This window comes from Onychostoma macrolepis, chromosome 04, assembly GCF_012432095.1.
Source record: "Onychostoma macrolepis isolate SWU-2019 chromosome 04, ASM1243209v1, whole genome shotgun sequence".
Classification (NCBI taxonomy): Eukaryota; Metazoa; Chordata; class Actinopteri; order Cypriniformes; family Cyprinidae; genus Onychostoma; species Onychostoma macrolepis.
In genome coordinates, this window is record NC_081158.1 from 22807587 (window position 1) to 22822331 (window position 14745).

Consider the following 14745-nt stretch of genomic DNA (forward strand, 5'->3'; position numbering starts at 1 on the left):
GAATGTAATGGTAATCAAACCATTGGTGATGGTAATAATACCACCCAATAAATATTTCAATATCAAGTGTATGATTGCGAAATTAAAAATGCGTTTGGTCAATATACATGTAACAGTTCAGTACATAAGATACTGTGTCAGAACCATTATTTCCTTTGTTTCTGTTTTGTAAGCTTTCTCCCCACTAAACACGCGAGGACTCACGAGCTCTCCAGACAGATGACTGCTCGCGCTCGGCACTTTCTATTTTTGTCCTCGTGGCGCTGTTTCTGCTCTTACTACCATTTTTTGATTGCGGGCGGGAATAAAACAAACCCTCTCCTCTGCTCTGTCCCTCACTTTGATATTTATGTAACCTTGCCTGCTCCTTAAAATAGTCGTAAAGTCGTGCTTGCTCGTGCGCCACTCGTCCTTGAAAGCTTTAACGCTCTGTAGAAGAAAAGGAGGTAGAAGAAAAAGAGAAGGAAGAAGAATAAAAAGAAGAAGACAATGTAAGGGGGAGGGTGCGAATCAGAATATTATGGATTGATACAAATAGTCGCTCGCGCCAACCCTCAGCCAGAGTTGAATTAATGTGTTACTATTTTTGGAACGCCTGTGTTTCCAGGGGAAACCTAATGACGCAATGACGTCAATGCAGGTCAACAGCAGACTGGAGGAATTGAGCGCTTCCATTAGATTTTGCAGTATTTTCCAGAAACGCGGAAAGGACAAAATGGATTAGTTTAAAATGTACTAAAAACACCAGAGTGTCATTTAAAAACAGTAAAGATCAATACGAGAGCAGCACATTCGAATTTATTGGAATTATTATTATAAGAAGCAAATGGAGAAAGAAAAAAAAAAAAAGAAAAAAAAAAGATCTCGCCTTCCTTGAAGCGTCGCTTGCACGGTAAGTCTGACATGTATTTTCTTTTAACGCTCACGGATCCGCGTTGTCTTGTCTCGTCCCTTTAATGGGGCTTGGTAGAAGCATTGGTAATGTATTTCTGACTTTCTGACAGACAGTCTGATGCATGTTCTGTCTTCATCTGTGAACTCAACACATGGAGAAAACACCCTGTTTCAGATGGTCTCTATGGAGCGGGTAGGTGAGCAGCGGTTATAAGCGCCTATAAATGAGCTATAACGCGCGTGCTTCGCCCTGCGTCCCTTTGCGCGCTTTTAAAACCCATTTAGAGCCATTACAACTGTTGAAACGTGTATCATTTCGTAGGGCTGGCTTATTCTTGTTAGGAATCATGTAAAATTATTTTAAATATTTAATTATGTTTTTCAAATGCTGACTCGTGACTGAATATTTGGCTTTAACTTCATGGTGTGGAACAGGCGCCTACGAGTATGCCTGGGAAAATACGATGCAAACGCACAATATGTTGTTAACCGTCCGATTCATAAGTGCTTTTATATGTCTTTTAAAACAGCTAAAGGTGTGGGCCAGTGGCATGAAAAGAATTGCCATAATTAGACAGCCGTATCTACTTCCATAAACACGATTTATGTCCAATACTATACCGGGGTAGCGCAAAAGCATTAGCAACAAGTACTACAAGGATTGTATTATTAACGTTCCCATTTTTTGCAACACACTGGACTAAATGTAACCACTGAAACCTTTTTACAAACATTCATGAGAAGCAAACACCCTCGTAATAAAAGAGAATATTACACACATGCACACACCCCTAAAGCAACTACAATCAAAGGAGAGGAGAAAGGGGGATCTTGAAAGGAACACCCAATCAAAAAAGTGATTTTAATGTTCATATTTGAATAAGTTCAATTTTATGTTCCAGATTGCAGGCACCATCATCGGTGTGACGAAAACCCCTTCTTTCTCCATCTCTTCCACAAACTGTGGGTGTGTGCAGCACAGGGCGTTCACCGCGGTGGGTGGGTTTCAGCACCGTGGACAGCAGCCCGTTCAGCACCACGGACAGCACCCGTTTAATTAACACGCCTCCTTCAATCAACCCGAATACACCACATCAGCGCTTCCAGTACGTTTGTCTATGCGTTTATCCATGTAGTGCTTTATCTCTGAGTGATGGTCATTTACACACAAGACACGATATATGTGAACATGGAGACAAATATGGGATAAAAATAATTGTATGTCTTAGATAAAGGCCTATTAGATTTGGTAGTTAATTTGGGAGACAAAAATCCGCTAAAGTCGTTAAAGGAATCGTCGCAAACGGAAAAGGGAGGAGAGCGCGCATGGGAGGGCGACACTTTTACACATATGACGCATTTAGTGAGGTAAGCCTTAGTGAAGCCTACGTCATCTACTCCGCTGGACCCCAACCATCTTTGGCCCGGGTAACAAATAAGACGCAGAACACAATGCTGTTAAAGGATCGGATTAAAGGGCGTTTCACATCCGGCACCTGACGGTCTCAGGATGCATTTTGGCAGGTGAAATTATATTTGAACTTGCGCAAATGGGCTACAGTAATTGGTTTCTCACACTTTGCGCGAGAACGATGTGTGTAGCTGGTTTAAGTGGACTAACCTTTGACGATTGAAGTTTAGGCTGCACGTCAGAAACGCAACAACAGATGCATAGAAACAAAAATCATTGTCAATTTTCGCAGGAGAGAGCTCTTGCACCACAATCAGAGAACACAAGAAACCGTCAAGTAATGATGCTCGTTCTGTGTAATTTAATCATTTACATTGTGTAATTGTAGTAGTTTCAATTAAGGCCTTTCCTGGTTTGGTTAGACATGTCTTGGACGGATAAATGTGTGCATGTGTGTGTTCATATTTTTTTCTAAATAAATATTTTCTTAATGAAAGAAGGCTGACATTCAAATTTCATTCTCTTTCCCTCCCTTTCTCTCTCTCCCTTCTCTGTTCAGATACATGAAGCTGATTTCCAGGTCCCTGTCTTGTCCTTTTCAGGTCTTTTTGCGGTCTGGGCTTGCTGTTCCTTGAACCAGTAGCCAGGAAGCCCTTACCCCAAAAAGTATCTGCAGAGGACCAAAACATCTTAACAGACATACCAAGCTCTATCTCCATCAAAACCCAGACTGCCAAAAAGAAAAGTGTTCTTTTGCATAGCACACTCATAAATGTTATGTTTTTGTTTTTTGTTTGGTTAAACAAACATTTTGGTGATCTAAGTATTTACGTTTAATAGCAAATTAACCTGAAGGGTTCCTAAAACAGCCATAAACCTCACAGTACCGCATTTTGCATAGATCTAGCAATACACATTGTGTGGAAAATTTACAAACCTTTTACATTTGAATAGAATTTGACCTCCGTCTAAAAATAAACTAAAATCCTGTCTCAAATCAACTAAAAACACAGTGGGTGAAGGAGAACAGAAACAAAACCTACATTTACATCAGTGCAGAAATTAAGGCACGGCCCTCACCACATGTGTGACGCACAAGATGAACCGTGACAATGCACTTAGCAACCTCAATCTGAAAGCAACCAGATCATAACTTTTACTTGTTGGCCTGGATAACTGATACTGCTTAATTAGATGATATTATATTAATATATAAAAATTGTAATCTGAATCTGTAGGATATGGAGATATTTTGCATAAAGGAATCATAGGGATGCCAAGAATTGTTTGTGAAAAATGTTTTATGATCCAATTTTTAGGTTACGCTTTATTTTACGGTGTCTTTGTTGCAGTAATTATACATTTAAGTACTGAGTAATATTAATTAACTACATGTACTTACTACATGGTTAGGGTTAGTATTAGGGTTTGTCTTAGCATTACTTGCATGTAATTATGCATGATTTATTGTTATTATAATAGTAAGTACATGTAACGTGTAACAAGGACACCTTAAAAAAAAGTGTTCCCAATTTTTATTCTTTACATAATTTCTTTACAAAAAGCAGTTCATTTTTAATATTTTGAATGAAATAATAATAATTTTCTAGAGCCTTTCTCATATTTACAAATGGTGACAATAACATTAAACTTTAAAAATCTAGATTGAATAAAATGTCAATTTTGAATTTCATACCTGTGGTAAATGAAGTGTAAAATAAATAAATAGGGGGGGGGGGGTCCATCTCAAAAAAAATTTAAATAAAAAGTGTAATAAAATTAATGTACCATTCCATCAATATTGATTTATATTATAATACTGCAGTAGTTACTTAAACATGCAACAGTCTATTCATTAATATATGCGGTTGCATTTATGAGTTTGTTGGTCTACGCAAAAAAAAGAAGAAGTCATTTATTAGCCCATAAAACCTTTGAGAATATCAATAAGTGTTTAATGCTTTTTAAATAAATTTAGTCAGTTCTCAAGGATAAAGAAATATAGAAGTAGAACTTATCGCATTGTTCATTATCTTTCTCCTTCCCACTAAACGTTTTATTCTATTAAACTTTATAAAAAAAACATTAAAAGTCAGTTTCAGTCAGCCCGACAGACTGTCATACTTTTAATGCATTATATAATACAATACAGAAAAGTACTGAAGAGAAACACAGAAGAAGCTTAAATGGGTCATAAAGACTGTATATGAATGGCAACTGCTCTCCCTTTTGGTGCCTATGACAGCCATAAGATATGAGAGTTGGGTATTCAGCCAGGTCCATGGGCATCTTGCTATTGTGCTTTCTCGCCCAGAGCATTTATCCCCATAACTTCCTGCCCATTCACCAGGACACCAGCTGAGTGCTTTGGTCATGTGACTCTACTGTCCGCAGGCCTTTCCGTTGTCTCCGCTCTTCTCTGGGAGATCATGCACTTTAAAAAAAGAGATACCATATGCTTGACAGATAAATATAAATAAGGTATAAATGATGTATTAAGTATAAATAAGGTTCACCCAAATTAATATTCAATAAATATCAATGTATCAGGTGTTTAGCAGTAGAGCGGAATCAGAGAAGCCTAACTCACAAAGACCAGGTTTATAACATTACATCAAATTGATAGTTTAGAGAATGTATTCAAAGTATTTCCTGTCCCTCTCTCTTTTTTAATAAATGCATAATCCCTCCTGTACTAATGACAATGTGACCCTCATATTGGAGACAGGGTTAGTCCCTTTGAATTATGATCCAAAAACATGGCACATAATTTGTGTCACCATTTAGCCTTGGGAAATGGAGCAGTGCTCTGCCGATGTCATCAGCATAGGACGTACTGTTGTGGAACCACTTTTTGGATCTCCATGTTGTAACAAACCTAATGAAGTCACTACTGTAGATGTTAGTTCTCATTTTGAAAATAAAGGTTTCAATTCAATGTACTTATTATTTTATTATTTAATTACTTCTTATTGACAATATTTTGTTAAACAATGTAAACAACTTTAATTAAAACATTGATGTTTGGTGGACTTTTAATGTTGTGTGAATCTTTCCTGCATCCGTATCTCTATCTAGCCGCATTTAAATTTAAAACAGAAATTCTGATATTAAATGTAAAAAATATATATATAAATATGATATTAAAAAAGAAAACATACATGAGAGATGTTCTGTTACTATAATACTAGTTCTTTATAGAAATAAATCACTATTAATACGTGTGCTTATATCTGACCATGTGACAATAAAACTGTCATTATGTCATTGTTTTCTTTTTTTGTAAATAAATTGGGATGAAACAACTGCTAAATGTATAAATGCAAATTAATGGCAAGCAACCCTTTATTCAAGAGTCCTGCAAAAATGAATGACTTTGTAGGCACAAAAACTATGAGTTTAAAGAAAGTAGCTATCGACTGTGATCTGAGAACATTTTTTAGCACTTTCTAAAATAATTGTGCAGCCTTTTAAAATGATAAAATGATTTGAGCACAGGGCTGGGAGCTGGGAGAAGTCTTTAGGGAGTATAGGGAGAGGAGTCTTTAAATCAGGCACTAAATACTTCAGACAAGAAGCAAATCAATCTCAAATGTTAAAATGGGACACCAACAGAATGATGCAAAGGTTGGAGGTAGAAACCGGAATGATAACCACTCATTTAGGCTTTTGCACTCATAACTGTCTTCTTATATCCTCACCTTTTTACACTCTCAGAAAAAAGGTACAAAGCTGTCACTTGGGTGATACCATAAGGTAAAAAAGCTGAAAGTTACATCTTAGTACCTTATTTAACCTAAATAGCACATATTAGTATTTTAAAAGTGCATATTTGTACCCAAACTATTAGTACCTTGTGAAAGGGTGACCAGTTTTGAACTTTTTCTTTTCCAGAGAGTGTATGAACAAAAATGGAGAGACATTTAGTACATGTTGGACAATTCAATAATTGAAGTAATTCTTTTTTTAAGAGGGAATTACCATTTCTGTTTATTCTGGTGTTTTTCCCCTCCTTTTGACTGGTTTATGTTTACCCTGATCTTCTGGTTTCTCTCTTGTATTTGAAAGCTGACTCAGTGAAACCTCCTACAGGTCAAACTGAGCAGTGCACTCACGAGCACAGTCCAAAAGAAAGAGACAACAAGAGTGAGGCAAACACAGAGCTTTCTGGCCATTTCATCAACTGAAAGCTTTCCTCTTCTCATTAAACAGTGAGGTTTTGCCCATCAAAAATGAGCCAACATTGTAAAAAAAAAAAAAAAAAATATATATATATATATATATATATATATTGCTGTAAATAAAACAAAGATTACTAAAGTAAATTTATAAGTAGTAAGTTTTTTCATTTTTGCTTCAACATTTCATGTTTAATTAAACGTTACTTGCTATTTCTTTGTATTTGTTTGAGATATTTACTATCAATTTCTGAGTTAAAAAATGTTTCTCCAAATTGTTCAGTGTGGATGAAATACACTAAACTTTTTTTGCTCTAATTAGAAAAGAAAGAAGTTATGTATACATATACAGAGTTGGAAATATAATTATGTATTACTTGAATAGCATTTTTTATATTTCTCTCAAGGTCAGTTCCATATCTACAGAAAATAATAATAATAATAAAATAATAAACACATACAATATACCCATAAATAAAACCTGTCAAAGACACAGTTGCAGTAAAAAGTGTGTAACCGCCTGTATTTCTAACTTAATAAAAGTGTCATAAAGTGTTTATTAATTACAGGTTGAATTCTCCATGCACACATAGGTGTCCATATTTGGAGAGCTTTACATATCCTGCCTTCATCATGCAGCACATGATTTCCAGATAGGACCCTCCTTCACTCCCCTCCCCCAGCAGTACGTCAGTTTTGCAAGTTTGGTTGGGACGAAAGCAGGCTGTAACTCAGTCTAAAAGATCAGTGTGGGCTAAAGCCACAGATTTGCACACATGGAAATTACAGAGAAATATTTCTCTGTGTCTATACCACTTAATCATAAACAGATGGAAATCCTGAACAAAGTGCGAGTCACCGTATCCAAGCTGACTGAGCAAGATCAGACCAAACCCCTAGACAGACTCTCAAACTAAAGAAACAAAATCACATGATCCACAAGACCACATGATTTATGGAAAACCAAATATAAAATTCTCATGAATTATGCCACCATTTTTCCATAATGACATAATGAACATTTCTGGTTTACAAAAACACTCGAGGAGGAGGAAAAACGCATTTTATGAGAATACTTTTCTAATGATTCCCTTTTTTTTTATTTTCATCTCATTAAAGCATATCTAACAGACTATTAAATACAGGAAATTGCTGTTTTCCCACTGTTTTTGCTGGCTCATGCTCTGAAGGGTTGTTTGCACAGTAATGATGACCAAAGGAAGCTGTGACAGATGATTAAAATCCTCAGGCTTTTATGAATGATGCTATAAATCTGCGTCGGTCTCCTGAACTATAGTCAGATTGGATATCTGGGATTAAACTCTAACCTCTGACAGTAAATTGGGAAAAAGGACAGGAAGTAAATATGCGTCACAAAAGTAAAAAGACAAAAAAAAAAAAAAAACGAGCAGAGCTTTTATGAACTGTCAGTTTACGGGAAGAGCACTTTATTACCATCAGTCATTCAATGTTGTCAGTTGTCAGCCAAATTAAATATCGTTACACATACTCCACCAGTCAAAATTAAATCCATATCAACACATATTTTATTACTGTTTTCCCTATTTTACAATAGTAATATTAACTATGAAATAAGTGGAGTAGAAGCATAGGAATGTCGTAAGTAAATAATCATCTAAATAAATAAATAAAAATCATAACGTGTAGCCTGCTTTTCCTTTTACTTATCCATTTAAGAATAATAAAATCTAAGTTTTTGTAAATAAATTCATTTTTGTCTATATTTGTGTACACATCAAAATGTTTTAAGATCATGACTGCATTGACTGCATTAGTATGTCCACATGGCATATGTGTCTGTACAAATACACCCAACATTTGTACTTTAGGTCCAATAAAAGTGGATCACATTCGTTGCTTCCATCTCTTACACATTACTGGATCTCAATGTAGCGTGAATAAATGTGTGATCAAACTGACAAAGAGTCTGAGAGCATAAAGGGGCCAACTGGATACCAATAAGTGAAAACAAAAGGTCGGATCTGGATTTCAAATCCTCATAATCACACACACACAAAAAGCACATGACATGCATTTATGTGTGAGTATGAGTGAGTGTCCCTATGTGTTTGTGCTTAAAGCATGAATTACGATTAACCTATAAAATTTTTGTTTGCGTATAAAAGACAAAACAGTCAAAACATAATTAAGAAACATTTTATCCCTAAATATCCCTGACTCACAGAAAAATCTGAAAAGAGAAAAAGTACATATTGCAACAAACAAATTAGGATTTACGGTAACAGTGCTGGAAATGACCCAAAGCCTTTTGTTTGGCAAAAAAAACTAAAAACTGTCATGTCAGTGCTTTCCATGGGAGATGATCAGATGAATCACACTGGGTCCCAACTAGAGTCACATTGCTCTGATAATTAAAATCCCAATTGAATCAAAATTGGACTTTTGATACATTGATAAATCTGGTAGCCTTGAGTTAATCTAATATGCTAGTGTACTTATAAAACATGATTAAGTAGAAAAAAATTGAATTACAATTAAGCAAAAAAAAAAAAAAAGTAAATATTTGAAATAAAAAAAATATCAAAAAATTAACTGTGCTCATCTAGAAGTTTCACTTGGATTATTAATGTAAACAAGTTTACTTCACATTTAATTCTGTCAGAAGTCCAATTTACTTCTTAACCTATGTTTACACTAATAACCCAATTGAAGTACATTGAAGTACAAAAACATGACAACTTTCAACCAACATTCGGCTAAAGCAATAAATGTGAAGCCAATGAACTCCAAAACACGTAATTTCCAGGAACTATCACTGAAAGCCTTAGGGAATTACATCACAGACACGCATAGACTCATTCACACACACACACACAAAAGTAAAAGTATTCACACACAGATGAGAGACAGGAAACACGCATAAGCATGAACACACAGTTCAGAGAACTCAAGGAATGTAAGAATATTCCAGCCTGCAAACCAGTTTCATCCAGAGAATCCATAAAGTGCTTTGTCAGCTTTTGCCTTAACCCAAACGATTTTTGTCTCTTCTTTTTCTTCAAAGATTTTTGCATCAAATAATGAAAAATTTATATTAATAATAAACTTCTCTACTGGCCATGAAACCCTCAGTAATAATGCTAGCTCATATTTAGTGATGCATGAAAGACTCAATGAGTAATAAAAATCAATCCTTTTTAACTAATGTATGAAATTATATAGAGTCACAAACAGCGCATTCTGACATTATGACCATGCATACATTTAACAGGCAACAGTGTGCTAAATAAGTTGCAGTTTTGATTTGTAATGCAATATTATCTTCACTTTGTGTAATTATCTGAATCTATTCTGACTATCTTTTATGTGTCTGAATGTAGGAACAAGGTATGATAATGTCACATCCTAATTATCTTCTCAGATACGTTCATCTAATTTTTGAAGGCTGCATAGATGTGTCCCTCATTATCTATGATAACCCATCATCCTTTGCATTCAATTTTGTAACAATAAAATTAAAATGGCATATCAAAGTTATGGCTGGTGGTCATTTTACGTGTAAATGTATGTTATTTAACAACATTTTCAACTTCTGAATTCATTTCTAGTAAGAAATTAGTATTGTACTAATTAAATATTGGCTTAGTTATCATGAGAGCTATCTCGAGTGTGTTGTAGATCATTAGACTATTATACTGCCTACAAAGGATGTACCTTCATGTGCAAATGCTGTCATTGACTGCTAAGGCAGCGAGGCAACAAGTCAGCTGCTTAAGTTTTCAGATGCAGCCTTTTTTTACTGTTTATGTTTACAACAAAAGAAAGTCACAAGGCTTAGTTTTTCCTCCAGCACTGCTTTTGAAGTACAGTACTGCATGTTTTAACTAGGCCTTTTAACAACACTTTTACAGAAATACCAAGAGACATAAGATGAGAGATTTTCCTTTCTTTTCAATTTATCTCATGTGTGGTCATTATCAAACATAATTTTATCAACAGTGAATAATTTAGTGATTTAAAATATACTCTAAAGTCCATCAATATTTCATAAGCAGTTAATATTAACTTAAATTTGCAGTTTAATGTTGTAATTTGTCTTTTTAGTTCCTTTCCCCCACTTGTATAACTGTAGGATCTACTTAGGATCACTTTACAAATAAATGGAAGTGAGTGAATATAGAACTGTTTCCATGCTAAAATATAAAATATTTCTATAATATAAGGTATATTTCAAGTAGGACAGTCCATTACAAAGACTATAATATTAAATATAGTCTTTCTATGTAATTGTTTTACAAATTAATGCTGAATAACTACATTGAGTAATTTGAACGTGTTTGGTTATCTATAAATTACTGTACCCATACTTAATGCTACTGAAGTTGCTGTTAGAACATTTAGTTGGCTGCCTATATCTGCCTATATCTAACTTACAACACAAATATTTGCGTGAAAACTTGAGTTTGCAGTGAACAAGGCTTAATACAAATATAAATTGAAACAGTGTGTGTGTGTGTGTGTGTGTGTGTGTGTGTGTGAACTTAGAACAAACACTTGTAAAACTTGTTTAAATGTAATTTAAGATCCATAAATTTCCAAAATGCATTGCATGCATATCAGTATCAAAAACAAAGATCTGTATGTAAATTGTACAGCCATTAAAAAAAGAGAAAAACTTGGGGCTCAATTGATATTTATCAAGATGGGTTAACCACAACTTTACTGGAAGTGTCCTTACCTGGAGCCCCGGTGTCTTGGACTAGAAGGTGGAAGGGGTCTTCAACAGACTTTAAGCTTATGGTGGACGACAAGGGTGAACCAGACTAGACCGGCGCAGGGTGATTCACTGGGGCAATGAGTCAATCACCCACAGCTATAAAAAGGGAGATTCCTGCTTGAGTTTCTCAATATGCACATCAACACACCAGCGGTAAGCACTCACTCACTCATTCATTCACACAGACACTCTTGTCCACATGGACACAAAACATCTCAATATCACCTTTATATCAATGAGACTGATAAAAATATGCATTTTTTGTTATGGCTTAATTCATTATCACATTTTACTCAACAGGTTAACTGTATTTATTTATTTATTTATTGTATATGTAAATTGGAAGATTTTGAGATAATCTAATACTAATGTAATACTGCACACAACTAAATACGAAACATATGCCAATATGATTTGTTTCTTTGCAGAAAGATGCAGTCTTCCCTGATCTTTTGCTTCTTAATAACAGCCCTAGTGGCCGTTAGCGTCAGCCGACCCACAGCTACAGAGGAGAGGATCCGAATCATGGCCCGAACTATCATCACCAGAATTAAAAAAATCAAGGATGAGGTAAATGTTATTGAATCAAGAAAAGGTAATGTCATTTACCCTCATGTCATTCCAAACCTGTAAGACTTTCTAGTGCGGAACACAAAATAATTTATTTTAAGCATGTTGAAGTCCAAACGACTTTGATTCAAACTTCTCGTGCTCCACAGAAGAAACAGAAGAAAGTTTAGGAATGACAAGTTTGGAATGGCATGACATATAAACCTAATAACAGGAGCATGTAGCTTGATTTAAGCTTTTTATTTTAATTTTTTTATTTATTTTATTTATTTATTTTTGTTGTTGTTCAATTAATGTAAAAAAAAAAAAAGACCGATGTAATGTAGCACAGGTAAATGTAAATTCTTAGAGTTTCATTAGTGTATTATTTTAAAAGATAATTTTGAATGCAACATTATTTAATTTTTGGAATTCAGCTCAACTTCATTTTGGTAGCATATGACTACAAACTAACTTTGTAACTGTCTTTGGTGGACAAAGAAACTTACTTGCAAAGCGGGAAACTCAAGGCAAACTGTGCGCTACTGGACAAGTACAAGAAAATTACTTAAATTTATTATACATAAATATGAATAAGACATATATTATATTTTAAATATATTATTTAAATTATTCATTTTATTAATTAAAAATTATTTATTTACATTTTTGCACATGCCATTAAAGAGCTTGACTTGAATTGGATATTAAACAAAGCACATTTCTAACTGTCTCCCCAGCACTTCCAGATGTCTCCAGAGATTGATTTTGGCACTGACATCGACACCCCCATTGATGGTCTCACTTCTGTCTTTGTTCACTTGAGCTACCTTCAGCTGAGGCTGCGGGCGCCTCCAGCCCTGCACTTACAGCAGGTCCAAGTAGACCTGGAAACTCTCCTAAGAACACTGGAGGGACTGGCCATTTCACAGGGATGCCCCCTGCCCAACCCTGAGACCCCAGTGCACAAAGATGAAACAGCCTTCCCTGTCACCTCTAACTACCTGTACCTCCTGGAGCTCCAGAGGTACCTTGAAAATCTTTGCCTGAACATGGACAAACTAAAATGGTGCAAAGATACGGATGTGGCTGAGACGTTTATATTCTGAAATGTGTAAGCCATGCTTCTATACTTCTATGCATCACTCTCAAAAATGCACATGCAAGGACTAGTTCTCTAAATTATTTAACTTATTACACTTGATTAGTTCTCTTGAATTTTTCAGTTTATATTAGTGCTGTCTTTTACACTACAGCTTTCTATTTTCTAAGCTAAATTGTAATATTTTAGCACATGATGATGTTTTTGTATTATAACAGGGCACTGAGAAGTTTGAACTTGCCTGTAGTTGTTTGTGTTATTTACTATGTGAATGCAGAAGGACTGCAATGGTATGCACTTGGATTTTTTTAAAGAATTTTTAAGACAATAAATTATCTTTACAAAAACCCTCTACATAACCGTTTCGTATTTTTTTAATATATAAAGAGCGCGAGAGAGAGAGAGAGAAAATGAGAGAGAGAGAGAGGGAAAGTATTATTTTAATGGATTTCTCTTTAAATAAGCCCAATTCTTGTATTATTTTAAAAAGGCACTGCATAAGAGAAATTATTTTTATTTTTCCACAGCAAATGCACATATTTATTTTTGTAATTTTGTTTAAAGTCAATCAAATGTTTTAGTTCTTAATTGTGATGATTACATGCTACAGTAGCATCAGGTGGCCAGTTGCGTAAACTGCTTAGACTGGTCTTAAAACATTTGTCATCTAATTTAGACTGGTCATAACTTTTTTAAGTCAGTTACACAAAAATGCAGATTGGTCTAATTTGAATCCAAAAAAGTAAAACTGATTACCTGCTAGTTAGTCAACCCACTTCTTAAGTCTTACGAAGACGTATGCAGCTGGCTCCAGGACTTCCAAAATACACTATATGTCTAGAAACTGGTGATGACACTGGCTGAGAATTTTAAGGCAAGACACTACAGGAAACATCATTGCTTTTTCATACTTTTTCATATCTTGCTTCCATAACTTCCATAAACCATAAACATCCAAATTTAAGTGTTTGTTCTATTAGCCTACACTATGTGTGTCTGTGGATTGTAATTGCAACACATATCTTTTAAAAACAATTTGACCATAAATCTCCGCTTCAGTAGCAATTACACCAAACTTTTTCCACATAATTTATTTATTTATTTATTTATTTTATACAGAAGGGTTTGCTCATATATGTATGTATATATATATATATATATATATATATCCAACTACAAATCACAAAAATGATCACTAGGCCTAAATGACATAAAAACTATTGTTTCAAATTTCAATTTGATATTTCCAATTGTCATATGTCAGTCTGATGATGGTAATTACCTACAGGTGGATTAAATAACGCTAATTATTAAAGAACTGCTCTGAAGTTTTCAAAAGTGAATTCAAAGAATTGCACACATCACTGTAAGCGTGTCTGATTGCATTAGCCTGTCGCTTATAATTATTAACCTTTACTGTATATTTTGACAAACGAAGGTGTCTTCATTAGCTAATTGTTGAGCTTGTTCTCAGTTGAGCTGTATGTAACAGGTTTAGCTACACTTCTGCTTGTTAAGCACTCTGATAAAGTGCAGTAACACTTACCAGCAGCAGTCTGTGCTGCGGAGATGTCCAAGCGCCGGTTTAGTCTGCAGTCGTTTGAGCAGGTATCGAAACGGCTCAGGTACACAAAGGTGATCCAGTTTTTCATCTAAATGTCGCTACTTCCAGCCGTTTTCAGCACTTACTTTCCTCTTATTTGTGTGAGAATCAAGCGAGGACAGATAAAATTGTGTCGCGTTCCTGACAGACTTTTTGTTTTTAGATTAACTTTCAGAACATTTAGCGATAAACAATCATATTTCTGCTCATTTACATATTTGTAGCTACTTCAAGGCATTTGAGTGCAGG

The 14745-nt window shown here is 34.8% G+C and overlaps 1 protein-coding gene and 1 long non-coding RNA gene across 2 annotated transcripts; both read left to right on the plus strand.

Moving 5' to 3' along the window:
* The first annotated feature begins 559 nt into the window (after nucleotides 1-559).
* Nucleotides 560-5331, plus strand: LOC131539197 (uncharacterized). The gene is made up of 3 exons (XR_009270799.1): nucleotides 560-892; nucleotides 1797-2000; nucleotides 2865-5331. It is a non-coding gene; the product is annotated as an uncharacterized LOC131539197 (long non-coding RNA).
* A 6343-nt stretch (nucleotides 5332-11674) lies between these two features.
* Nucleotides 11675-12900, plus strand: lepb (leptin b). The gene is made up of 2 exons (XM_058774114.1): nucleotides 11675-11812; nucleotides 12532-12900. The coding sequence occupies exons 1-2, from the start codon at nucleotides 11675-11677 to the stop codon at nucleotides 12898-12900; spliced, it is 507 nt and encodes a 168-aa protein (XP_058630097.1).
* Nucleotides 12901-14745: the final 1845 nt, after the last annotated feature.

What these genes read in the sequence shown, in the direction of transcription:
- lepb (XM_058774114.1), top strand. Translation starts at nt 11,675, where the DNA reads ATGCAGTCTTCCCTGATCTTTTGCTTCTTAATAACAGCCCTAGTGGCC. An exon ending in TTAAAAAAATCAAGGATGAG is followed by an intron (nt 11,813 to 12,531) that starts GTAAATGTTATT and finishes CTGTCTCCCCAG; the next exon opens with CACTTCCAGATGTCTCCAGA.